General features: G+C 34.0%; 1 protein-coding gene across 6 annotated transcripts in view; it reads right to left on the reverse strand.

Moving 5' to 3' along the window:
* Nucleotides 1-5313: 5313 nt before the first annotated feature.
* CSMD3 (CUB and Sushi multiple domains 3) overlaps nt 5314-26000 on the reverse strand; it is a 612506-nt gene continuing 591819 nt past the window's right edge. For all 6 annotated transcript variants that reach the window (XM_048286482.1, XM_048286481.1, XM_048286480.1 and 3 more), the window contains 8 exons: nt 23734-23845; nt 22277-22456; nt 18907-18972; nt 16688-16846; nt 13356-13468; nt 11423-11510; nt 8852-8987; nt 5314-7461 (listed from right to left, as the gene is read on the reverse strand). In XM_048286482.1, coding sequence (XP_048142439.1) covers nt 7302-7461; nt 8852-8987; nt 11423-11510; nt 13356-13468; nt 16688-16846; nt 18907-18972; nt 22277-22456; nt 23734-23845 — 1014 coding nt within the window. In that variant the 3' untranslated portion in view covers nt 5314-7301. The remainder of the gene's footprint in view (nt 7462-8851; nt 8988-11422; nt 11511-13355; nt 13469-16687; nt 16847-18906; nt 18973-22276; nt 22457-23733; nt 23846-26000) is intronic.

A 26000-nucleotide genomic window follows, 5' to 3' on the forward strand; every position in this document is an offset into this window, starting at 1 on the left:
TTTCCTACCCGATTGTAATATTCCTGGCTATGATAACTGCAGCTTTCCATTATTGCACAATAGTTAAAAGAAGTTTGAACTTGAAGTTTTAAAAATTGACTAGAAAGAAACACTGAGAGTTTTATGTGTCTATTTTAGTTTTGAGAACTTATAATTTTGTTTCTATATCTTACATGAGTTATATAGCCTCATCTTCTCAGGAGAGAACACTTCCACAAAACCATCTTTTCCCCCCCAGAATTTGTTGCTCTGTCAAAACACAAATATTTCACAAAGGCAGTTTAAATGCCAGCACAATTCTGTCAGAAACCTGGTAGCTTTATTTATTACTTAGAGAGTCTCAGCACACAGACTCTAGAAGTCAAGTTCTGGAGGTATTTTTGGACAGCAATCATTCCCAGGAGAGTAATATACAAATTGTGATTCTAGCTGGACACATATCTCCTCTTAAACACTGAAAAAGCCTTTGAAATTTCAAAACCTGTCACAGAATGGATTAGTGTTTTCTTACTGACTTTCATGGGCTATTATGACTAGGAAGAACTGAAAATCTGCTCTCCTTTATGATCGATATTACTGTATCATTTACAACTGCTATATGGATGTCCTAGAATTCTTTCATATTGTTCACGTTGCACACAGCATTGAATCATAGAATCATTTAGGTTGGAAAGACCTTTAAGGTCATCAAGTCCAACAGCAGATATATTATCTGTTCCCTCTCTAGTGTCTCAGCTAGGGAAAGATTTGGCTGACAATGCTTTTTTTTAATCTCTTTTTTTTTTGTTTGTTTTTCATCTTTTGTGCTTACTAAGGAAGCAGCAGTTAAAAGCACAGTAAAGAAGAAAATGCTTTATCATTAAACATCATGTTCTGCCAATTTCATATATGGAAAGGAAGAAAATTTTGTTTTGTTTTCTGATAACCTAGTCCTAGTATGTTAAAAAGTGGAAAAGAATAGATAAAAAAAGGCATGTAGCACATTACTTTCTGTTGCATATTTCTGTGGTGCATAAGAGTAGGCTTCAGATCTCTTGAATTTTTGTAAAATTGAAGTTTAGTTGGGAAAATAAAGCTAGCTCTGTCAGGGTCATGACATCCCGTATAGGCAGGTATCCAGGTCTTACTCTTAGAGATAACAAGAATTATGATAAAGGACAGAGTGTCATGTAGCTGGCTATTTTTATTGTGGTATAAAGAAACTATTAACATTTTTAGAATGGAAGAATAGAGTTAAAGCATGAAGAATAGAATTGTGTTTCTACACTATAAGGATCATTAAAAGTTTTTAAGATTTCTTAAAATATTAGGCTACTAGTTATTCAGATTGCTGTAGATGTCTACTAATGTTATGGCATTTGTTACAGTAGCTTTTTCTCTTATTTTTACATGAAACATAGCATGTTACTTGAGTCATTGGATATGCTTAAGACTGTTATGGATCAATATATGGCATATATACTATAATTTGAAGCAATAAATGTTTTATGAGGATACTCTACTTGCAAAATTGACTTAGCCACATAGGTAAAAGAATATGAGTAAATATAAAAATTTAGATATTGTATATATATTTGAGTATATGCAATATATATATAGACTACATATTGCATATGCTACCTATGCTGTATATAGTAGTATACTAGTTACAAATAATATATTTATATAGTATATTCTATATTGTATATAGTTTGGATTTCCATTAAAAAGAATAAGGAAAATCTCACCACAATTGGCTTGATTTTAAATTAGATGTGTGCATGGATATATCTGGTTTATTATTTATTATATAGTATTTATACACTCCGTGTATGCATAAATATACACCCAGCATATATAAATATATACTCATCAGTGTCTTCTGGATGCTTAGGAATGATATGAGACATTCACCTTAGTTGGCTCCTCAACTATCAGCTCTTTATTTTCTTTAATTGCTTTTGTCACTTTACATTATTCTCTGGAGCCCATGGTTGTGGTGATGCCAGTTGCCTGTTCCCATGAATTTCCCTCATGCCATTTAATCTCTTTCTCAGAGAGAAATAGACAATTTATCTTAGGTCATTCACATGTGCTATCAATTTCTTTATTGACTGGAAAGCTCTGTACACCAGGCCACTTTTATTAATTGAAGATATGTAATTTTATACTTAGAAACGTGAACATGCAACCAGACTGTAAAATTCTGGACACTAGTTAATGTGGTTTTACCTTAAAATGCATGTATATTTCCTTTGTTGGAAGTTACCTTCTCTTCAGCCTGTTTTGCCGCTAGGGCACTTTCTACAAGTGTGTTCTCAATACACTTTAGCCAAAATGTATTTTGACCTAATCAACCTAATCTGGCTGCTTTTGCATGAATTGGTATGCAGCAAAGTATGGAATACTGAAAATATTCACTGGATAATTACTGTGAATTTTGTCTTAAACAACAATTTTCCATAAAATGATGGGACCTACATTTCAGAACTATTACTGCACTTACTCCTAGTTCAGAAAATCAGGATATTATTGTCTTAGTTTCAGAAACAAGAAGATAATTAATGGGAACAAAGATACTTCACTGAAATAATTTTTGTGTAATCAAATGTTAATTTAATATTGGTTCTGCATAATATATGACATTAAAATTATTCAAAATTATTTGCCTGAGCTATTACTTGTTGCGCTTCTTTTATTACATAAGGAAACCAAAAGATGAATCATTTTTCCATTGTCCTAGCTGTCACTTAGGACATCAGTACATAATAGGTGATGAAGAAAATGATCAGCCAGTGGGAGACAGTCTGAAACTAAGTGCAGAAATGACAGGGCCTCATTTGTTTAACATCTGGGATCACAAAAAGATTTTGGAAAATAAATATACAAATCAAGAATCTTGAAACCTAATTGCATTCCTAAACATTATATCATGCTTGCCTCATATGAATACTCGTGTAAGAATAAATTATTTCATAATAAAAAAGGAAGTGAAGAGTAATATGTTTATTTGCTAACCAGTAGTACAGATTACCAGAAAACCAACCCAGTGCATCTTTCTCCATCATGCTTAACTGAACTTTTGGCAACTAAATAAAAATTAAATCACTGAAACACAAAGAAATGAAAGGAAAGTTGGGGATTTTGAGAGATGCTAAGTATATTTTCTGATGTACCATGAAAGGCTAGTAAGACTACAAGCAATGTGTGTAAGAGGAGCTCTGGAACTCAGTGGCTGAATTTACCATTCCTTGAGTTGTCGTACAGGCTATTCATGTACCTATATCAATCCCCACTGAAAATCTGAAATTAGAAAATATTTTCATAACTTAATCTAACAAAGACTGTGGGGCTTTAATATAACAAATTTTATAAGCCATATTTTTCTCCAACTCTGATCATCCTGTAAATAAGGATGCTGCAGCACATACGGACTTAAGAGTTTAATGACTTGTCTACAGGCTTGCTTTACTTCCCATTAGCTCTCCATAAGAAGCTGTAAGATTTGTAGCCATGAAATGATTTCCTTGACAAGAACAGCTTGTTCTACTTTTGTCAAAGAATTCCTCCACAATAAGATGTCTTCATATCAATGCCATTCTGTTTCACAAACCAAAGTAAAATGTGAGATTTTAAGCTCAATTTTATGATGCTTCTGAGAAGTTCTACTAGAACTGCTATTTTGGTGAGTTTAGTTGAAACCATGTAGTTTCTGGATTCCTGTAATGAACCAGATCATAGTGTGATCTAATGGCATGTACTGGACAAGATGGGTCTTGACATGCAGACAATGCAGAAATAAAAGGGCTCAATGTTATAGAATCTTAAACAAAGTTTTAACACTTAGTCCATAATATTGCAGAAACTGTCTTAATCTTGAAAAGGCTCACAGAGTTGCATGATGATTTCTATTCATGCCCATTTTCTCTGTGTACTCTGTTTGCTTGAATAATTTGGCCAAAGCGGTATAGTCTATTCAGCTACCTTCCCAAGAAAAACAAGACAGTGAGTAGACTGTGCTAACAATCTCCAATAAAGCAACCAAAACTTGGAATTCCATCTGCCACAGTGAAAACAGACCATTCTGCTACTAGAAAATCAAACAGTTCACACATAATTTATAAGTCATACATGTCAGGAACTACAATAAAAAAAAACAACAGAAAACCACCTCAAACAGCAACACTCCCCACCCCCCCCCCCAAAAAAAAAAAAAGAAAAAACCACAAACAAACAGATCCAATGTACAAAACAAAAGCAAACAAACTAACTAAACCCCAAATTCATTTTATTTTGAATAGGGCATTTTCTATAACAATGAAGTCAGTATAATCCTTGAAAAGGGCAAGCTGGGTATATTAGGCTAAGCTAATTAACAGAATTGTGGAACTAATTTGATGTAAGTTTTATTTACTTTTATATGTTGAAACATATAATGCATAAACAAAAATCGAAGAGCTTAACTCCATTTCCTAATTTGGCTACTGTGAAACAGGTTTTTTTTCGTTTTGCAGAGTTAACTAATTTGCTCCAGAATACCACCTTCTCCCCCATGTCAACATAATCCTCATACTTTTTAAACTGACTCCATGCTTCTTTCTCTAATGTATTTAATAACACAATTTTCAGAAATTTCAACATGGACCTGAATGGGTGTCTTTAATTTATATAGAGCATCAAATTCGCAGATGAATTTTGGACTATTCTCCCACCCCAGTTATTCTATCATCAGATAGAATCTCAGATCAGGATTTGCCATCCACTTTCCACGCTTGTAAGTGAAAAGGGTCATTAAAAGACAGTTTCAATATTATAGTAATATAATTAACATCCCTCCTTCCAGTTCAATGTCATTAAAAGAACCACTGGGGGTTTTTAATGACAGAAAAATATTGTATGCACGGGTACTACCTGTTAATATATCCTGCATATTTCTGATAAGAGGTAGCAAAATAATATATGAAGTAGGCTATTTACAGCCTTGAGGAATACAAAACTAACTTATTTTCTAACTTATTTTTTTCTTTTAAAATAATTTTTTTCCTGTGCTTTCCACTGGGTTGACAATGGTAGACCATTTTTCTGTAAAACTGCTTCTTCAAGTAAAACAGAAAATTAATTTTATCAAATAAATAGCTTTAAACATTGTGCTCATCAATTATTTTTGCAAGTAATCTAAATCTTACAGCTTCACCTAAAATTTGCGGAAAGATTCAAAAAAATTAACGATTTTAATACTCACAAGAACACCAAGTTTGAATTCTTAATTTGGTTATTTTCTTATCTTCCCAACTTAAATAAGTTTAAAGCTCATCTTCCAAAGAAGAGACATGGTTAAAAAAAGCAATTGTCCGGTTTTATTTTGTTTACATTGCACTGAAAATTTACATCATACTTTTACAAATCCTTTTTCATAAAAATATACTTCTTTACAAAAGTGTATGCATTAATATAAGAGGAGTAGCCAGTTGCAGAAGAAACATTTTAAACGATCTCAAATGTATTAACCTTAACATTAATGAATGAATCATAGTTATTGCAGTCATTTGAATAAACAAGAATAAATAACAACCAATGGTATAAAATATAAAACAGCATCCTTTTAGTAGAATACAGTTTGACAGAGTTGTATGAATATTCAAAACAAAGTGTTGTAAAATGATTTATAAGAAATTCATCAAACATTATAGAAATCCAAGCAGCAATCCTGGGTACAATGATTTTTGGTAGGCACTCTCTATTACGGTAATAAAAAGGTTATTTTCACAGAATTATTAATGTCTGAAAGGGACAATAACAGATAATTCACACTGGCTAAAACACAGCATTTGTGAGTCATGCTATGAATGGAAGACAATGACCTACATCAAATAAATTACTGAGTTCCCACTGAATAATTCTGATATGAAATAACTGTAAAACTAAAAATTGCATTTCCTTAGAAGTGATTTTGGAATGTCTAAAACTTGTATTTGAGGGCTGTGGAATCTGAATTGTCCCTATAATGAATGGATTGTCCCTAATAAAATCATGGCTTTATATATATATATATATAGACTTTTTTTCATTGCACTATGGTAATATATTCAATTTTAAATGAGCTGTAAGGATTTGTTTCCATAGAGTACGGAATATATAGATAAAATAGATGTGAAAACACAATATTTCCAAATTATAACTCCCTATTGCCTTGTAGATCTGATCCAAGGTTCATTGAAGTCTCTTAGAATCCATCAATCTCAACGGGATCGCATCATGCTTTGTGCATGCATTTTGTCAAAATGCTGAAGGAACAAAAAGGTGGAATATGGCCTAGTTTTAACTAACATGGACTGAAAAATAGACTCGTATCTTTCATATAGGGATTTCATTACTAATATTACTGTAAACTGCACTTTTTAATAGGAAATATTAAATTATGTTTTAACTTTTGAAAAAAATGTAAGATGGTCACTCCTGAACATTCTTCAACATTAAGGAACATAAGCACATACAAAGCTCAATTCATATTAGATTCTTCATTGCAAAATTTGTCTAGATGTATGATTGACAAAAGAAATATATAAATGTTACAATTTGTGGGTACTGTTAATAGAAACAGAGAAAACAAGCTTGACTTGGAACATGAAAATGAAGCAAGATGTGAAGCAGGGAAGAAAATTCATTTTATAAGAACATGAAATTTAAATTTTTTTTCTGTGATATGGAAAGAGTAAGTTATACTCGCAATTTCTAAATACTACATCCTGGACTTAGAAATTCAACTGGTCTGAGAAAAATAAAATACTTAATGGGCTGAAAAAGGAAAAAAGATACAAACTCATGAGAAAAATGTAGCATATGACTGTTAAAGAGAAATCGGTGACCTATTGTCTCCTGTAACTATAGCTCTTATTTTCTACCTATATCTGTTGGTTTTTTTTTTTAACTCAGTCCCTCTATTATAGTTTTTATAAAGCACAGAATACTGATAGTGGATGCTCCTCCAATATATGCAAATATGTTTTATGTTTTAGAATAACCTCCTTTTTTAAAAAAGCAAATAAACTGTGAGTAGCACTCATGGAGTGCAGCAAAATTTTTTAAAACTCTCCGTGGCATACACAAAGAAGAATTCTGATCCAGTTTATGAAAAACAAAATCAAAACAAAATAACTACAACCCAGACTTTCCTACCGTCCTCAGGAAAAGGTGACCCACTATATCCTGAAAAGTGTGCTTTAATTTTTTTTTCATTTCTTTTTTTGTTTTTAAATCAGTGAACTGTGTGTGCACTGTGTTGTGTGTCAATTTCCAGACTTTGAAGACAAATCATTACCACATTATACCATTGTGCAAACAGTGTTCAAGTTGGGGTCAAATCGTACTGCTTTCCCTTCCACTGACTTTGCATTTGTGTCATACATGGGGTTTTCAAAAGCAGCTTGTCCATTATTATTTTCATGTACAGAGCATCCTGTGTACTGTGTTTTAGGTGCAGTCCTGTAGAAGAAAGACAGAACATTTGTTACTGCAGTTTTCCTCAATGACTTAAGGTGGTTTAAGAATAAGAACAGAATTTAGTTCCCAATTCCAGTTATAGGAGCTAAATATGATATCTTGATTTTTAAAAAAATATTTAAGCTAAGAATTAGTACTGTCTTTATTGAAGTTTAAGGGCTTCATGATTCCTTAAAAATGGCATTCACTTAGAAACTTAGTTAACAACCTTAGAAGAGGCTATCCATTGTTATTGTATCCATTATCCAAGTTGTTACCCATTCCACTTGGATGATCAGATTATAGAGTACAACAAAATCTTGAAAAGACACAGTAATTCCTCAATCAGATGACTGAGGTTTTCTTTTTCCCTTTGGAGACCCCGTCATTTTACCAAGAATGAGTTTGCAGCTGAAATGCACCCTTTTTCACTAAATAACTCAAAAACATCGGAGTTCAAACCCTTACAAGCTTTTTATCTATATTGCTATACAAAATGCATACTGTACTGTAAATCATCAATATAAAATGCCAAGGCAAGTGCTTACAGCATGCAGCTAATAGCAAATACATAAAAAATTACATGGGCAATTTTTCATATGCTGCAGCAATTGAAAACAAGTAGTACTAATCAAAAATGATGGTACATGTTTTAAACTAACGTTATCCTGTAATGTATATTACTAGTATTATTGTCAGACTATCAGATGTAAATCACCATTTTGGCAATTAGTATGCAATGAATCGTCTTGGCATTAAAGTGATTAAGGTTTCTTTAGCCATCAAATGCTTTAAAGCTACAGGAGAAGCTTACTGCATCCAAAGAATTAATACTGGTCTCGGTAACATGAACAAAACGGTTGAACTTAGACTAATGAAACTGAAAAGACTGGTGGCTATTTAACATAATTGCATATGAACTAATAATTCCAGATGCAGAAACAGTTCCAAAATGAAACCTCTTGGTGACATAATGCTTGCATATTCTTCTATGCAAATAAACTGATCAGGCATTAAGATAAATTACTCAGGATATGAATTCATTCTGTCACATGAAGAAAAGAATAAAGGCAATTTATTGTAAATACACACAAAATCTACCAATTATATTATTCAGCATATGCCAATACTTTATAGCATCTATTTTATCATAAAGAGAGAAATGTATAAAATTTTAAATAGGTAGGAATGAAAGTACAGCACTGTATAATAAACTCATCTCATAGTTATTATACCAGACCTTAATAGATGTCGGAAGAACTGCCTGCATGCATATTTTGCAAAGTCTTTTTTGTTTTACAGAAAACTTTATTTACACTAGCAAAAACTGAAGACAAAAAATCACCAACATGCAGTGGAATAGAAGAATTCTGTATATATAATTTGTACTTACCTTTGTTTATAAAGATAAAAGCCAAAACCAGCAAATATAAGGGCAAAGAAAGGCACAAGGATAGCAATGGCCACTGAACTACTATTTGTACCATGTGGTTGATTAGAAGAATTTGAACCCTCAGACATGTTAAGACCTAAAAAAAGAAAAGAGAAAAAAAAGTAATATCCTATATGTCTGTTATCAGCAAACTACTGATACTACTCCATAATCCTCGTAATTCAGTAACACCTTGTTACTGGGTCATCATAATGTGTTCTGCTGCATACCTACACCTGTGTGCTGAGACCACCCGGAATTTGAATATATTATACCATATTCTGATTAATATGTGGATGCCACATGTTGGCAGAACAGTACACATACTCTGGTACAGTAAATACCTTACAGCATAATTCAGCATAGGATTCAACTTTTGTATGTAATGGAAACACATTACTGTACTGTCATACAAAAGGTCAAGTTTATAATAATGCATATGTTAGATTGATTATATTACTGTTTATATATGTCTATTTCATTAATTAATAAATACTACATATATAAAACCCAAACATACTTTCAAGGAAAAAGCCAATCACCTAAAGAGGCAAATTGAAAACTCATTACTTCCTTAGGTGCTGCTATGGATACACAGAGTGAAAGAGATAGGAACAATTTTGAATAGCTAAAGCCAGATATAGATGAAAAAATAGAAATATGACCTCCTGCATGGCTGAAGAAAACATTATCTACATTTTCTACACAGACAAGTGATACATCTTTTAAATGTGAAGAAAGGTTATAACAATGACCTAGACATTAGAAAAAAATTCTTTACAGAAAGAGTGGTTGGGCATTGGAATGAGCTGCCCAGGGAAGTGGCGGAGTCACTATTCCTGGAGGTATTTAAAGAAAGACGGGATGTGGCACTCAGTGCCATGGTTTAGTTGGTAAGGTGATGTTAGGTCATACGTTGGACTCAATGATCATCAAGGTCTTTTCCAACCTAGATGATTCTGTGATTCTGTAATGCATCTTCAAAGTTAATTTTCAAGATTTTAACTGGACCTTTTAAGAATTGCTTAGGTCATAATGTTTTCTGAATTTCTTGATCATATAAGAATATACATAAATTAAAAAAAACTCCAAAAAACAGAAAAACAAAACACAAAAAAGACCCCAAACAACCATGCAGGCTGTGAGGAAAATTGTGTGGGAACAACAATCAAAACATTTTATTTTTGAGAAGCTAAGTTTGTGTCTGTGTGCATGAAATAATGAAGTGGTAAGCATGGTAAACAAAATCTGTACAAAGATTGTGAATCTCTTTATAGAGATATTATTGACTATATTAGCTACAATTAAACATTGTATAGAATTTGACTCTGAGTGAATCATTCTTTTCTCGAAGTTATACACCAATAAAAAGTATCTTCAACATATTACAGAAAAGAATATCAAAAATATCCTCCAAAAATCAAATGAAGAAATATCATTTTCATAATAATCAGAACAATTTGCCAAAGAAATCTTGCATTTTAATTTTTCTTAGATGACTTTCAAATATTTTAAGATGTTAAAGAAGTTATAGGAAAATAACTTCTTACATTCATTTAAAGGAAACATTTCTCGATAAAGATATTGCTAAAATTTCTTGCAAAGTAATTTTCATATGAAATTACAGTGAAAAACAAGATCCCAAACAGTATATTTTACTGTGATTTAGAACTATGAAAAGAGAAAAAATTGACTTTAAATTCCTTCCTTCCAGCACATTCAAGAATTAAAGAATTTCCTGATTTTACAGAAAAAAAAAAAAAGAATGGACAATATTTTGTGGCTGAAAAACATCACTTTCCATCCACATATAGGAATTTTACCTGAAGGTAAGCAGTCTATCTAAACAGCCATTATACTAGTGAAAAGGAAATCCTCTTCTAAGGCATTCCCAACAGTATTTTATCATTTAAAATTCAGTATTAACTAAATTCAAATTCTCATGGAAGGAGAAATATCACTGTTCTTAAGACAACTTTAGAAAAGAAAATTAAATTCTTTTCTTAAATAGCACAACAGAATGTTGTCTCCACTGCTCTGTTACCAAAGCTCTCTTTGTATAGAAACAAGAAGTCAATTTTTAGGAAAAAAGCGCTTATCAACTAAGTAAGACTTTTTTTCTTCTTAAAAGTAATACAAGCATTTACTTGTAAAGATTTACCAGTTTCCCTCTTCTAATAATGTTTAGGTGAAATGTTAAGCAAGAAATCAGTCTATTAGAGCATTCTATAACATGGATTTTCTAGATAGCTATTAAGATACGAAACTAAATTTTTACACGTATTTGGATAAAAACATTCCTCAAAATATTACAAATGAATATGTATACTAAGCAGTACATTGCAAGTCATCTATAGCTCCTTACAATTTATTTGTAAGTACCACTTAAATGACATTTTAAAGATATTAATATCTCAATATTCTATAAAATGTAATTTCTGTTAACATCCTGCACATACCCTCATACAACTGGATATAATGAAACAGAATATGGAACAATGAACTAGCAAAGAACTAGAATTTGTTGCATACCTATTCTTTGAAGCCCAAATTGTCCATAATCTTTACCCTGGATGAATCCTTGAAAAACATATGTTGCTCCATCAGGTTCAGCAGAAACCTGTAAGCAAAATGTACTTTGAATTAAATGGGGAAAAGTTTGTTGCAAGTTACATGTATCTATTTGAAAGGGAGCTGTTCTATTCTATATCCTACTATACTTGACTGGTAGCTGTTATTCCCCACTATAAACACCCTCTTTTTCTAGGAAATTTATATATAAAGTTCAAAAGAAAAAATAGGACTGTTATAGGCACAACTTAGACATGGTGGTTTACAGTCACATCTGATACATTATACTACCTTTAACTTTATTTTTTTAAAACCAGTAAGACCTAAATTTTCTAGTAGTTCAAATGTCAGTATTTCTAAAATACTGTATTTCTATACTTCATATTTTTTTGTTTTGTTTAGGCAGTAGATTGAAAAAGTTATATTGCATATAATTCTACGGATGCAAGTATTGACATTTTAATAGCTAGTTTTAAATGAAATAAAAAAGACCTCACATTAATTGACAGTTCTTTTGATTTTTCTCAGTGCTTATCCCAATAAGTACTTAATTATACAGCCGTGGACCAGAAGAACATTGAATAAGGCTTTGGTACAAGGGAAAAATATGCTAGTATAAACTAAAAGGTTTGTGGAAGGGAGGGGATGTTTGTAATCCTATGATTACCTCTCTGATTACAGTAAGTACAATCTAAAGTAGTGCACTGTATACAATTTGACAGATACTTGCTTCTAAGAATAGTTACTAGGTTTAAATTCAGTGTAGTTTCCCTCAAGCTTTTCCCTTAAGCTTCCCTTTCTCAAGACACAGTATATCTTCAGCAGTGACCTGAAGCTATGTTTTCACTGAACACAGGGTGCCTTTCTTAGGTGATTTTTTTATTTTGGGCTAAAGCAGTCTCTGTGCGCTATTCCAAGATTCAAAGAGAAAAAAGGTCAAGTAAGAACAGTATGTAAATAGCATATGGAATGTAGGGAATATACTGTCTACTTCTGTATATTTAGAAGCCTGAAAATAAATTCCCTGCATTTGCTACCTCAGGAGCATGTTCATGAAGCCTAAACTTTGTACGGGCCAAGAGAGTTAAGCCTTTTTACTAGAACATTTGTTGCTTAATGAATTTAGTTTAAGGTTTTCATTCTGCACCTTTTTAAGAAATTATTGTTCAACCAGTGCCACTTGTTATAAAAATATAAATTTGTGTGTGCAATTCAATGTACACTTCTTCTTTTCTTTTGGCATGTGTACACATAGTGCTGTCCCTGTAGTGCTTAACCAATAGGTGAAACATAGGAAAACAGACAAATTCCTTGAAAAATTAGATGGTGTAGTAAGGATGTACGAGTGTTTATCATCATCCAAATAATTTTAAGCTCTTTGTTTTCTAAAAAATCTACTTTTTTTCTCTATCTATTCTTGCAAGGCATTTCCTTTTCATGGCTTAATCCATCCCAGAAACCTGGGCTATTTAACCCTCTCCTTTACCTCTCCTCCTCTCAGTTATGGTCTCTCTTCCTCTCTGTTTCAAAGAATAAACTCAGACCCAGAACCCCAAGGGGCCTAATGATAAATTGGAGTAATCTATTTTGTTTTCCACATACATGTGACAGTTCGTCTTTTGCTTGTTGCTAAACAAGGAATAAGAGACCTATGAGAAAGGCTTCTGTACTAACACGCATTATAATTTTGCCTACACTCTATGACTGTTCCCATACTTTTCCCTCGGACTGGTCTCCTGCATTTTACAAGAAAATTTTCATTTAATTTAATGAATTGGCCTTGCTAACAAGATTCCATTTGATACGTCTCAGGATTTTTTGGGTGTGAAAACCAACATGATTTCAATCATACAAATAAAAAATTCCCTCTCTTTTGCAGCAGAAATATACTCACAAAACCATCCATAGCCCATTTTTCCTCTTTCAACTTGCTTGCAGATGTATGGGAGGGTGCTTTAATGAGATATATGTGGAGCATTAGCCGAGCTTCCTGGCTTTTATACACTCCTGTAGAATATAATTTTAAAAATTCACATTTGTGTTGACTTGAAAAATTATGTCATCTTTGAGAATAAACACATCATCTCTTGTCTTAAAGAGGAAAAGCAGGAAGAATAGGTACCAATTGTCAACATTGTTTGTTTAGAAAAATTCACTCTATTTTGAAATTATTTCAATAATCATAAAATTTCAATAAAAACCATTTTTAGCTTAGCCTGTAGAGAGGAGAGAAGGGAAGGAAAACCCCATACACACAGCTGTTACTTCAAGCCTTAGGCAGAACAAACATTGACAGCAATCTGATTTGAAATGGAAAATATTGTTCTGAATCAGGAAGTGTGTATTTAAACCTCACATCCCTACTTTCAATACATATAATTTAATCATTACATAGAAAATGTGATAATAGGAAGATCCACATACAAATTCTATTCCAAAAGCTGCTGCTAAATGTAAAAAAAAAAAAACCAAATTTGAGAATATTTTTAAAAATTGGATTGTTCTTCAGCAGTTAGTATGGTCACTTACAACACAGTTTCTTCCATATGATAGATGAAAGGAAAGGAAGATCCAACCTTCTTTGCTTTGTAGACATAATTAATTGACTCACTATTGTTCCTGCAGAATAATTATTTAGAACCCAAATATCATTATTTGTTGATTTGGAAATGGAAATAAAATACCACAATATGTTTAGTGATTTCATCTTCTGTGGGCAATGATTCCTAATTCATGTTTCTTGTGTACCTGCCTAAATTGAGAAAACAAAAGCCTTCTCCACATCAAGGATCCGTGACTGCCCTATAGGAGGTATCATTACCTATAAATAATCTCTGGGCTAATCAGAAGACTTATTTTCATGTTAACACTGCCCTGAGCTCAAATGAATGTGCTTTGGCAAGATGGGTTTATTCTATGTATAATTACAGCAAGCACAGGTGTCAAAATAAAAAGAAGTATAAAAAGATGCATCAAATGATGGAATGCAAAACAGTAAATGATGCAGGAGGATGAAACCATGTTTCATTTGAGAAAACTACAAATTGAGTGTAGGTAAATTCAACTTCCTGGCATGTAAATGTATTTTTTGATCCATCCCTACTTCCCTGGCCCTAAGATACCCTTTCAGTATACAGGATCTCAGTGTTCTATCTGTAGAACAGGGAAGTAAAAAATATTAATTACCTGATGACATATGTAATGCCTGTACATATAGTTGAAAAGGGCATTTGGAATCACATTTGTGTCTAGTTAAATGAACCTTTTATTTGGAGGAGGAGGGTTTTGAGTGAGAAAACACAATGGTTTACTTTTCTAATTCTAAAAATACAAAGTACTACATCTGCTGTACCTAATATCTTCACGGAAATTACACGGATGAAATTAATACAATAGAAAAAATTCACACACAGCCAAGACAAAGAGTTTTTCAGTCCAGACTCTCAGGCACGATTCTTCAAAGGACACCTACAAAATTCCTTTCACAGACAAATCTAATGATAAGAATTTACTACTCTACTCAATACTGGGAAGTAAGACCTCAGCAGAAACATAGATTCTTTGGCTCATTACATCCTTCCTGTAGACCACCCCTCTCAGCAAACAGGAGATCAGGCCAAGCCAAATAGTCTTATGAATGGCAGATCTTCCTTGACTACTCTGGTGTCCTATGATAAGGTGACTCAGTCGATGAAAGGCTGTGGATGTTGTCTCACTGAACTTCATAAAGGCTTTGACACCATTTCCAACAGCATCCTCCTGGAGAAACTGACTGTTCATGGGTTGGACTGAATAAAAAGTTGACAGGTTGGACGAGCTCAGAGATTTGTGTTGATTAGAGTTACATCCAGCTGGTGGCCAGTCACAACTGGTGCTCCCCAGGGCTCAATACTGGGGCTAGTCCTGTTTAATGTGTTTATCAACAATCTGGATGAGGGCATTGACGGTACCCTCAGTCAGTTTGCAGATGACACCAAGTTGGGCAGTAGTGTTGCTTTGCCAGAGAGTAGGAAGGCTCTGCAGAAGGATCTGGACAGGCTGGATCAATGGGCCTGCACTTGGGTCACAACAACCCCAGGAAACTCTACAGGCTTGGGAGGCCCTGGGGGTGCTGTTCATGGCTAGACATGATCCTTCATTGTGCTCAGGTGGCCAAGAAGGCCAATGGCTTCCTGGCTTGTATAATAAATAGGGTGGTCAGCAGCACCAGGTCAGTGATCATCCCCTCCTATTCTGCACTGGTGAGGCCACACCTCAAATCCTGCATTAAGTTTTGGGCCCCTCACTACAAGAGAGACATGGAAATTCTGGAGCACGTCCAGAGAAGGGCAATGGAGCTGGAGCAGGGTCTGGAGCACCAGTCTTATGCAGAGAGTCTGAGGAAACTTGGGTCGTTTAGTCTGGAAAAAAGGGAAACTGAAGGCAGACTACATCCTCTCGTCAATTACCTGAAAAGAAGTTGAAGTGAGGTGTTTTGGTACTTTGCTCAAGCAGAAAGTGGTAGGGTGAAAGGAAATGGCTTCAAGTTGTGCCAGAAGAGGTTTAGATTGGATCTTAGGAAAAAATTCTTCACTGAAAGGGTTGTCTGACATTGGAAGAGGCTGTCCAGGGAAGTGGTGGAGTCACCATCCCTGGAGGTATTTAAAAGATGTGTAGATATGGCACTTCTAGAGACATGTTTAGTGGTGGATTTGGCAGTATTAGGTTAAGTTGGTTATGTTAGAAATCTTTTTAGACCTAAACAATTCTATGATTCTACCTCCTTTTTTTTACTTAGAAAATCTAACAAGTGTCAGCTCTACTTTCTTTCCATGTTCATTAGGTATCTCTGACTTTCTAGGTCAACATATATCAATCTCATCATATTTGTTATTAGTCATTAGGCTACTGTGGGTAATTTTTATAATTAAGAATTAAGAAAATCTCAGGAATAGTACTTGAAATTTATTTAAAACTTTTAAAAGAGAGGCATGAGAATTAATATGATTCTTTCACTCCTTATTGACTATTAACTCCAAATATAGTAAAAACCTGGAAAATTTTAAAAAAAAAAAACAAGGGGAGGGAAAGAAGTGGAAAAATCCCTACCTTTGAAAAGGAACTGAAATGCAATGAAAATTTCTTTGATAAAATAATAAAGTTTAAGTTATGCAGAAAGTTACAGGGAACCAAAGTATGTAAGACAGGAAAAGGAAAGAAAGGAAATTAGTTTTCCTTAGCCCATACCTGATAGCAGCAATTCCATATTGCTGTTTGTAAGTGTTGCATTTACTCTTCCTGAAGTTGCATTGAAACTGGTGACTGTCAAAGTCATGGGTTGCTTCTTGCTTTTGTAATTGTAAGATCCTTTCCATATATAATTTTGGGCAAATACATCATCAGGAACTATATAAACAAAAACATGTTTCAATACGTATTGCAATATTTAGTACTTACAAAGTCAAATATCCAACAAAATGTATGATAAATATTAGCATTTTCTTTCCTTTTTATAAATCTACTAGGCCTAATTTTCAGATATCAAACATACAAATCTGTCAGGAACATTTATGAAAGAAACATATTTGCACTGAAGACCGCAACCACAACTACATCTTCATTTGCTTTTTTACTAAAATACGGACCTGCCCCAGAGTTAAATCATTTCCAAAAATTCTGAAAGCTTTGGCTAGAAGATCATATTCCACTCACTGTAGAATCTTTTCTATGCCTGCACAGATGGCTAGGGACATATACCTAGCATTACATTTTGCAGAAATTAATATCAATTTAGATATAAAAAATTTCATAAGCATTTTCTTTAAATGACATGAAATATAAGCATTTTCTTTATTAACTGGTCAATTTTTCTAATGAAAAAATTATATAAGGAGTTTTGTCTTGTCTTCAAATGCTTAAAAACATTATAAGCTTCACCAGGAGAAAAAAATTAATTCTCTAATTTAAAATTTAAAACAGATCATAGTCTGCTGGGGAATTGAAATGCTAGATTTATACCCTTACATTTTATATTTATCATTAGCAAACTGTAAAATTATTCATTTAAGTAATGCTTTCCAGCAACAAAAAAACTCCACCAAAACAACAAAAAGATACCTATGAAGTAAAAACTGATACATGCAAATCTTTAAAACCTTAACATGAAATACCTGTTAAATAATTAAATTAAACATGATTTAGGATGGGCTTACTACACTTTAAAAAGTAACGTATCAGAGTTAGCCCTGTAAGAATCACTATTTCAAATCAGCAGTTTCACATTATTTGAAGTCATTCATACTGAAGTTAAAGCTCTGTGTTCATGTGTGCATTGGCATCTCGTCAGATAAGCAGAGAAGAATATTTGCCCTTTTCTCTCTCAGGATACCCCTAAATCCAAGACTGGGACCTACTGGAATATCCACAGTTTTCTTTCATTACTTGTTTTATGCAACACAAAGGCAGGTTGTCTTCTCCATGAAGGGCAAAGGAGCGTTCCTAATTTTTCTATCTCTGTACATGTACATATATATGTATATGTTTCTTGAAAAAAACATGTAGATACTGGACCTGCAAGCAAGGAAATTGCATGGTGCAAATGCTCTGATGCTGTTGATTGTAATCTGCCTGAAATATATTTCCCTACTTTTAGGAAAACTAATCTTTATGGGCTATATGGGCAGTTAATCAGGACTGCACAAAACGAATGAAAATTTTCTGAATTAAAAACTTGATGTCTACCACTCAGCAGCACATCATTGAAAAAAATAGTTTTGAACTAGTACACAAAATGTTAAGAAAAAAAAGCCCCCAAATCCCCATATGCTAAAGTACTACTTTTAAATCTTATTCATTATCAGTAGAAATTCAATAGGTTTATTATACTCAAAGGTTAATTTTAGTTACAGAGACTGCTCTTTTCAAAAGATCTCGTCAGCGGACAGAGAGCTTCTCTTGTCAGAACATCCAAATATGGTCTTCAGCAAATCTGTTAAAACCTGAGACTTTAGCAAAAATTCGAGAAGTTACCTTGTCTCAGCTAAAATTAGCTTTTTTGGAAGCTATGTTGAAGGCTAGTATTTAGGTAAAGCAATTTAAATTAGCAATATGTAAAAATGTGCAGGACTGAAGAAATCTGCAAAACATCTTTAAATTATTTCAAGGTGAGTAGTGCAGTTTCTAAATAAGTAAATTGCATAGAATCTTACAGAGAACACCGTGATTTCGGTGAAACCAATAAAACTCTCATTTCATAACAGAAATTGTATATAGATATAAATTATACCATATGGTAAGCAGACTTCAAAATTGGGGAATAATTTAATTATTTTCCCTCCTTGTTAATCTAGTGCCTAATCTAATATCCTTTACACATTCTAAACCACTCAGTGCAATCTCATTAAACTGATCCCCGTTGTCTTTTCTACAGAAATGGTTTATAACTATATAAACCTTGGAGTACTTACCACTTAGTTTGGGACTCGGTGTTCCCAATGCTGGTCTGGGATCCTTCACTAATATTTTAGAACCAGCTGTTAGAAAGAATAAATTATATAAAGACAATTCAGTAGCAAAATGTTACTCAGAAACAAATAAAATAATTTCCATCATGAAATTTATTTGTTAAAAAGCATATAAGACTATGTTTCGAACTCAAATATGAATGAGATTTCAGTTGGTATCAAACCTTAGTATCACAGGAGCACTTACACAAAAATTTCTTCTGTTCCCCCATTATCCTCCTAAATCAGGCACCTGGATGTTATCAAGTCATTTTCAGTAGTCAGTGCAGGGTTTCACTTCAGAATCCATGTTTCAGAATTTACAGTCCTGGACTGTGCACTAATATGTGAGATCCTTCTAATATATCATCTAATCCTGGCTGTGTCACTTGGATTAGGAACAGTGAACAGTGCATTGACTGCAATGTAAGACCAAACAGCGAAGACACACACAACAAAGGGAGCTTGAAATCATTTCTCTCCAGGACTTAACTGTCTTCAACAGTACTGAGTGAGACATCTTGTGTTCAAGACTGAAAACCCATAGATGCTGACATAATCTCTTAATAGTGAAGGAGAAGGTCACTCATTCTTTGAAGAATAACAACAGAAAGAAAGAAACCAAAGGGGCTGTCCACAGAATAGCCAACTGCTCAGGTGATATGAGAACTGGAAGTTGGAAAATACAATTTCTTCTCTGCTTAGAGCAGGAACTCTTCCACCACTGAAGATGATGAACTAAATGCACTAGGACATTATAATTTCCTGGAGGTGAAGCTATTTTATTTTGAAGAAACTAATTTGGATTCACTGGAACATAAAGAAGACAAATAATTCTGTCTCCTAATATAAAATAGTCCATGTGGCACTAGACTCAATTCCTTGCTCCAATTGCAATTTCAATATTTTGTATTGTCTTGGCCTTGAACCCAGGCCTTTTCTCTCCAATCCATGTTCTAAACAAATACACAAGAAAAGAAACTACTTCCCCCCTGAGTTGAGTATTTTTCTGCATAAAAAGGAAACTTTTGCAAGGACTGAGAATATTTTTGAGAATAAATTTTAGCTTTTTCAAAAGGTCTTTTCTTGTCATGTATGTTAAAACTGTAAAGAAGCAAGGGCAGTGGTTGAAATGCAACCTAAGGTTCTCATGGTCTATTATTACTGATTGATTAACCTCAATTTCTTCTCTGTTTCGAAAGAAACATACTGAACTTCACTATATATTGTTGACCTGGAGGAAATGGTCCAACAGCATATGCTTTCCAACTACATTAAATTCAGGTTAGAAATATCTGGATTACACTTTCTAGTTGGGCTTTAGCGTAAAAAGATGATGAGCCAGTTAGCCTCCTTAAGTTGAATAAATTTCTAGTCAAGTCCAGAACTGAAATTTGAAACACGAAGTAAAACTTAAATGCAAATGTTAAATACAAATCCAAACTAAAACTAGTTAACTGTGAAGTTAAAGTTTCTAGGTCCAGATATTTGAGTAGGACTTTCAAGATTTCAACTCTGTTAAAGGATCAAATTCTAGTTTAATTCCCCTACACGTCCCTTTAGAGCTCTCAGCTCCAAACATTTTATTCTTTTTCATCCATTTCAAAGTTATTTTTGTGAAGTTCACAATAAAAGGTGAACAACCTGATCTGGTGTTCTCCTATGCTCCATCAGAGAGATATTTCACCTTGCCCTATAGCCAAAACTGAAATTACCTAGGAGATATTTTACTTTATGTAATTAGAGTTAACATTTTGCAATATATTGCTCATTATTAGCTTCCTCCACTGCTAAAAAGGAAGAAGAAACACATCTCTTTCTAAATTTTTTAAAATTTCTCTAACATTTTTTCAAGACATTGGGAAACTAAGCTATATGACAATGTAGATACACTCATAGCTACTACTTAATACTTAAAAAAAAAAAAAATCTCAAAAAGCTTCCTTACTAACAGGTAATACAACTAATGCTACGTCTTTCAACAGCAGCAGCAGAAAATTCTTGAATCAAAATACAACCTATGAATCACATTTGGCCTGCCATAATACTTTCCAAGTACTGAACAGGTCATAAGCTTCCTGGCTGCTAGCTTTCTAGCACTATCCCAAAGCTCTGCTTTATTTTCCCCCAGCACTTGCCTGGCATGCAATTCCAGGACACCTGTTTTTTTAGTAATACAAACTATTCATTTCCTATTTCCCTTCCAAGTAGCAGTGTTTGGCTACAGAGCCTGTGAATGCCTCTGTAAGAGCCCTGGGGATAACCACATCTGAAACATTAGGTAACAGTAATCTGAAAAGGCCTTTAATTATTCAGGAAATAAAATTCCAAACAGTTCCTACACTTGAGTATATTCCTTATGTCACATGAAAACCACCTTTCTCACCATGACTTGGATATGGTGTTTTTCATGTCCTACTGTGACAAAGTAGGTAGTAAAAATTAGAAACAAAATTAAAGGTTGGAACAGCAAGGACAAAGTAGATACATTTTGTTTTCTAGTAGTATACAGTTCCTTACATAAAAATATGAAATAATATTAAACCCTATGGATTAATTGCACGCAGTGATTCAGACATCTTGAACTTTAGGCACCTTTCTCAAATATTACTACAGAATCATTTAATCATTTAGGTTGGAAAAGACCTCTTAAGATCTTAGAGGCCAATAGCTAACCTAACACTACCAAGTCCTCCACTATATTATGGCTCTAAACGCCACATCTACATGTCTACCTCCAGGGATGGTGACTCCAGCACTTCCCCGGGCAGCCTGTTCCAATGCTTGACAACCCTTCCTAAATTTTCCTCAAAATTTTTCCTAATATCCAACCTAAACCTTCCCTGGCACAGATTTAGGCCTTTTCCTCTCACCACTTCTTAATTTGAAGAAGAGACCAACACTCACCTTGCTACAATCTCTTTTCAGGTAGTTATAGAGAGCAATATGGTGTCCCCTCAACATCCTTTTCTCCAGGGTAAAGACCCCCAGCTTCCTCAGCCTCTCCTCATAAGCCTTGTGCTGCAGACCTTTCACCAGCTTCATTCCTCTTCTTTGGGCACAGTCCAGTACCTCAATGTCTTTCTTGGAGTGAGGGGCCCAAAACTGCACACACTATTCAAGGTGTGGTCACACCAGTGCCAAGTACTGAGTGACCACTAAGCAGGTCACTTTGTTATAGCAGTAGATTTGATTCATCAAGCAGGACCTGCCTTTTGTTAAAAAATGCTGACTGGGCCCGATCAAATTGTTGGCGTGCGTGTGCCAACTGCAAGTAAAGAAAAGCACTGAAATATGACAGATGGCAGATGCAGCAGGAAACAGAAGAGCTTACCTTCACAAACTGGAACCTTCCCAGTCCATGTGCCATCAGACCTACAGGCTCTATGCTCTGATCCTCCTGCCAAGAAGAAGCCTGGCTGACAAGTGTAGATCAGTGTATAACCAAGTGATGGAAGATCCATTCCTGCAACATTAGCGTGACTTGGTGTTTCTGGTTGTTTACAGCTGTGAGCTACAAAGAAAAGATAAAATATCCTTCTGTCGAAATGGTGAAAATACTTCTGAAAAGATAATATATGCTCATTCTGACAGTTAACTAAGTAAAAAATAAATAGAAATTACATATTAATATGTTTTCATTCACATTATAAATTACTATATAGTCTATAAAATATTACAGTGAGTCTGTAAATACACTCTTAAACATGGACCTTTCAATTCCAAGGGACCAATAACTGACTTAAATGCACTTACATGAACAAGATCAGTTGTCTGCATATGAGAATAGAAACAGCACACATCATACCAGACTTAAAAGCAATCATGGCTTGTGACTTACATCACTTATGATATCTATGTAGCATTGTATAACAGTAAATAAATGGTCAGTTGGAAAACTCTATGAAGGGTCAAGGAGAAATTGAAGGTGAGTTGTAAATACCAGAAAAATTAAATTAATATTTCTAATCTCATATGAAGTGTCTAACAATCACCAGAATGTGAGATTTATGTGTTATCTCAAAGACAGCATACCTCCAAGAGCAGAGTTCACCTTTCAACACACTGAGCTACTGTTTTTTTGTTTGCTTAAGATTAATGCTAGCACCAACTGAAATAATACTAATGCTGTTTCCTTCTGTGGATATGTTCTCCATTCACTGAAGTAATTCTATAGGGTCAGATCTTATAAGGTAAGACAATTTCCAGAAAAGTACAGCTGACTAGCTGAACTAGAAAGACTAACCTTGATCTTATATCTTCAGTAAATTATCATTATTTACCAAAGTGTAAAAGATCTACGAAATGAAGTGCTGCTGTCTGTACTGGAAGAAGATTCTCTCTATTTCAGATTCAAAAATTTCCAATTGCAAACTCTTTTTTCCCCATCTTAAAATACCCTGACTCCTTGTTTGAGAAACAGTTCAAACTGTTTACTAGAACTCATTTTAATTATATGCTCTCCTACATATTTTAGAATAGGGCCTTCTGATACGTCCTGTTCTCACACCTCCTGTGAGTTGGAAGGGTTGCACCCTCTTAGATAGAAAGTGACTTTGGATGAAGATCTGCCAATTTTCTCTCTCTCTCTTTTTTTTTTTAATTCTATTGTTTCTTATAGAAAAATTCACTCAGAATCATATTTCTAGCTTCTGTAAGCTAGTAATGCAAATTTCTGTTACCTTTCAGTTAATAAAGTCATATAGATTAACTTTCTGACAATTTTACTGCAGCTAAATAGTCTAGATAAAAAAAAATTGAGGAGAGAAAAAAAAAATTATCGTTTCTTACGTATGCATTCTGGCTGGATTCCACTCCATGTAAGATCAGGAAGGCAAGTTCGTGTTGTTGAACCATGGAGCAGGTGTCCTTTTTTACACTGAAATTGAACAACATTTCCCACCTGTTGAAAAGTAGAAAACACAATAATATTGTTAGGAGCAACTATTAGCTGGGATTTTTTTTCCAAATTTGATCATTCCTTCATTTAATATAGAATTGATAAGTTGTGATTCTCTTTCTCTAGAAAGTAAATTATTTTCAGAGAACAATTTGATATGAAACAAAAAACTGCCTCATTCTCAGTAGATTTACTCTCCCCCCAAAGTTAGATCCTCCATGGAAGAAAATCAAATCCTCATTTTCTGTGGTCTCTCTAGTGTGTTGCTTTGGGCTTGGACCAGGTAACAAATTGTGAGTTTGGAAACAAAGCTTGTGGTGCCTTCCCCACTCTGGACCAAGAAGGAGCCAGTTGGGCAAAATTGCCACAAACAAGGGAAGTCACAGAACTGAAATGGGTATTAGATTCTGCAGGACTTTTTCTGAACTTTTTTAGAAAGAAGTTCCCTTTGTGGAATGCTGGATACATTCACAAGTTAAAATGAGAAATATTTGATTAGAATAGATGGGGCTGGTCAACAACACTGTCTCATGCTTCAGAATATTCCTATGATATTTTAATTTTTTTTTAATGAGAGGAGGTAAAGAATAATTGCTCTTTACACCACTTTGATAATAGAAACCGGAACACAAGTACATTCTAATTTAAAATAGCAATTCATCTGAGATTAGCTTTTAATTATTATTCTTATTATGGATATGTGTTGCATAAAAAGGAAAATAGATTTCTTACAGTTTCTGCACAGAATAACTTGTTCAGCATGTCCAGTCATGGTGAAATTGATGAAAATGCAAATAATTCTTAGTTTCCATCAAAAGCGAGGAAATTAGATTAGAAGTATATCATTCAGAGAGTATTGTATTACACAGTGTGAGTGGTTAACTAAAATATTAAGGTGCAGAGATCGTATCTATTGTTCTCCAGTGGCCTGTATTAATATATTTATCAACTCATGTTTAAGCAAGAAGTTGAAAACTTGAAACTATCTGTGACAGCACACTTATAGTTCTGGTTTGGGTTTTATTTTTTAAATTATTTTGTTTAAATGCATAACACTTGATTCAGACTGATGCTCAAAGGTAAAATGTGGATTCTTTCCTGATAGTTTAGTACAGGGAAACAGCATTTCACTGCTGCAAGTATTCATTTGAAACTTTATAGTACGATTCCATTTCAGCTCAAGTTTCTCATCAGAATGAAATTTAATAATAACCCATGAACTACAGATAGTAGCTCATCAACACAGGATGTGATTTAAAATTCATCTCCCCTTTTTTGCTCTTTTCTGTGCTCACTAGACTATGTAATTACTTTTAAAAGATTTTGAAGAAAATACACTAAATCATTTGCATGATTAAGCACAAAGTAGTAAAATACTGCAAGTTTTAGAAGCTGCACCAAAAAGCTATAATGCTTTTTTTTTGGTAGCAAAGATCTTAGTTAAAACAATCAACATCAATAATATATTACTTTAAAAAAGTATTAGCCTTATGAAAGGTGTGTTCAAATGACTACATCAGTGGACAAGGGAAGCAATACAGATGTCATTTTTCTGGACTTCTGTAAAGCTTTTGGCACAGTCTCCCAGAATGTCCTTCTCTCTAAATTGGACAAAGATGGATTTGATCAGTGGACTGTTAGATGGATAAGAAAGTGTTTGGACAGTCACAATCAGAGGGTAGTGGTCAATGTCTCAGAGTCCCAGTGGACATCAATGACACATGCTGACCCTCAGGGGTCTGTACTGGGACCAGTGTTAATTAATATCTTCCTTAATGACACAGAAAAAGGGATCCAGTGCACCCTCAGTAAATTAGTAGATGATACTTAGTTGAGTGGTGTGGGTGACATATCTGAAGGATGGGATCCATCCAGAGGAACCTGGACAAACTTGAGAAGTGGCCCATGGGAACCTCCTGAGGTTTAGTAAGACCAAGTATAAGGTGCTGCACTAGACCTTTTAGTAGGATTGGGCTGAGGTATGAACAGATCAAGAGTAGCCCTGCCGAGATGGACTTGGGGTATTGGTGGATGAGAGGCTGGACATGAGACAGCAATGTGCACTGGCAGCCCAAAAAGCCAGTTGTATCCAGGGATGCATCAAAAGCAGCATGGGGCAGCAGGTTGAGGGAAGTGATTCTGCCCCTCTATTCTGCTC

The sequence above is a fragment of the Corvus hawaiiensis genome, chromosome 26 (genome assembly GCF_020740725.1).
Source record: "Corvus hawaiiensis isolate bCorHaw1 chromosome 26, bCorHaw1.pri.cur, whole genome shotgun sequence".
Taxonomy (NCBI): Eukaryota; Metazoa; Chordata; class Aves; order Passeriformes; family Corvidae; genus Corvus; species Corvus hawaiiensis.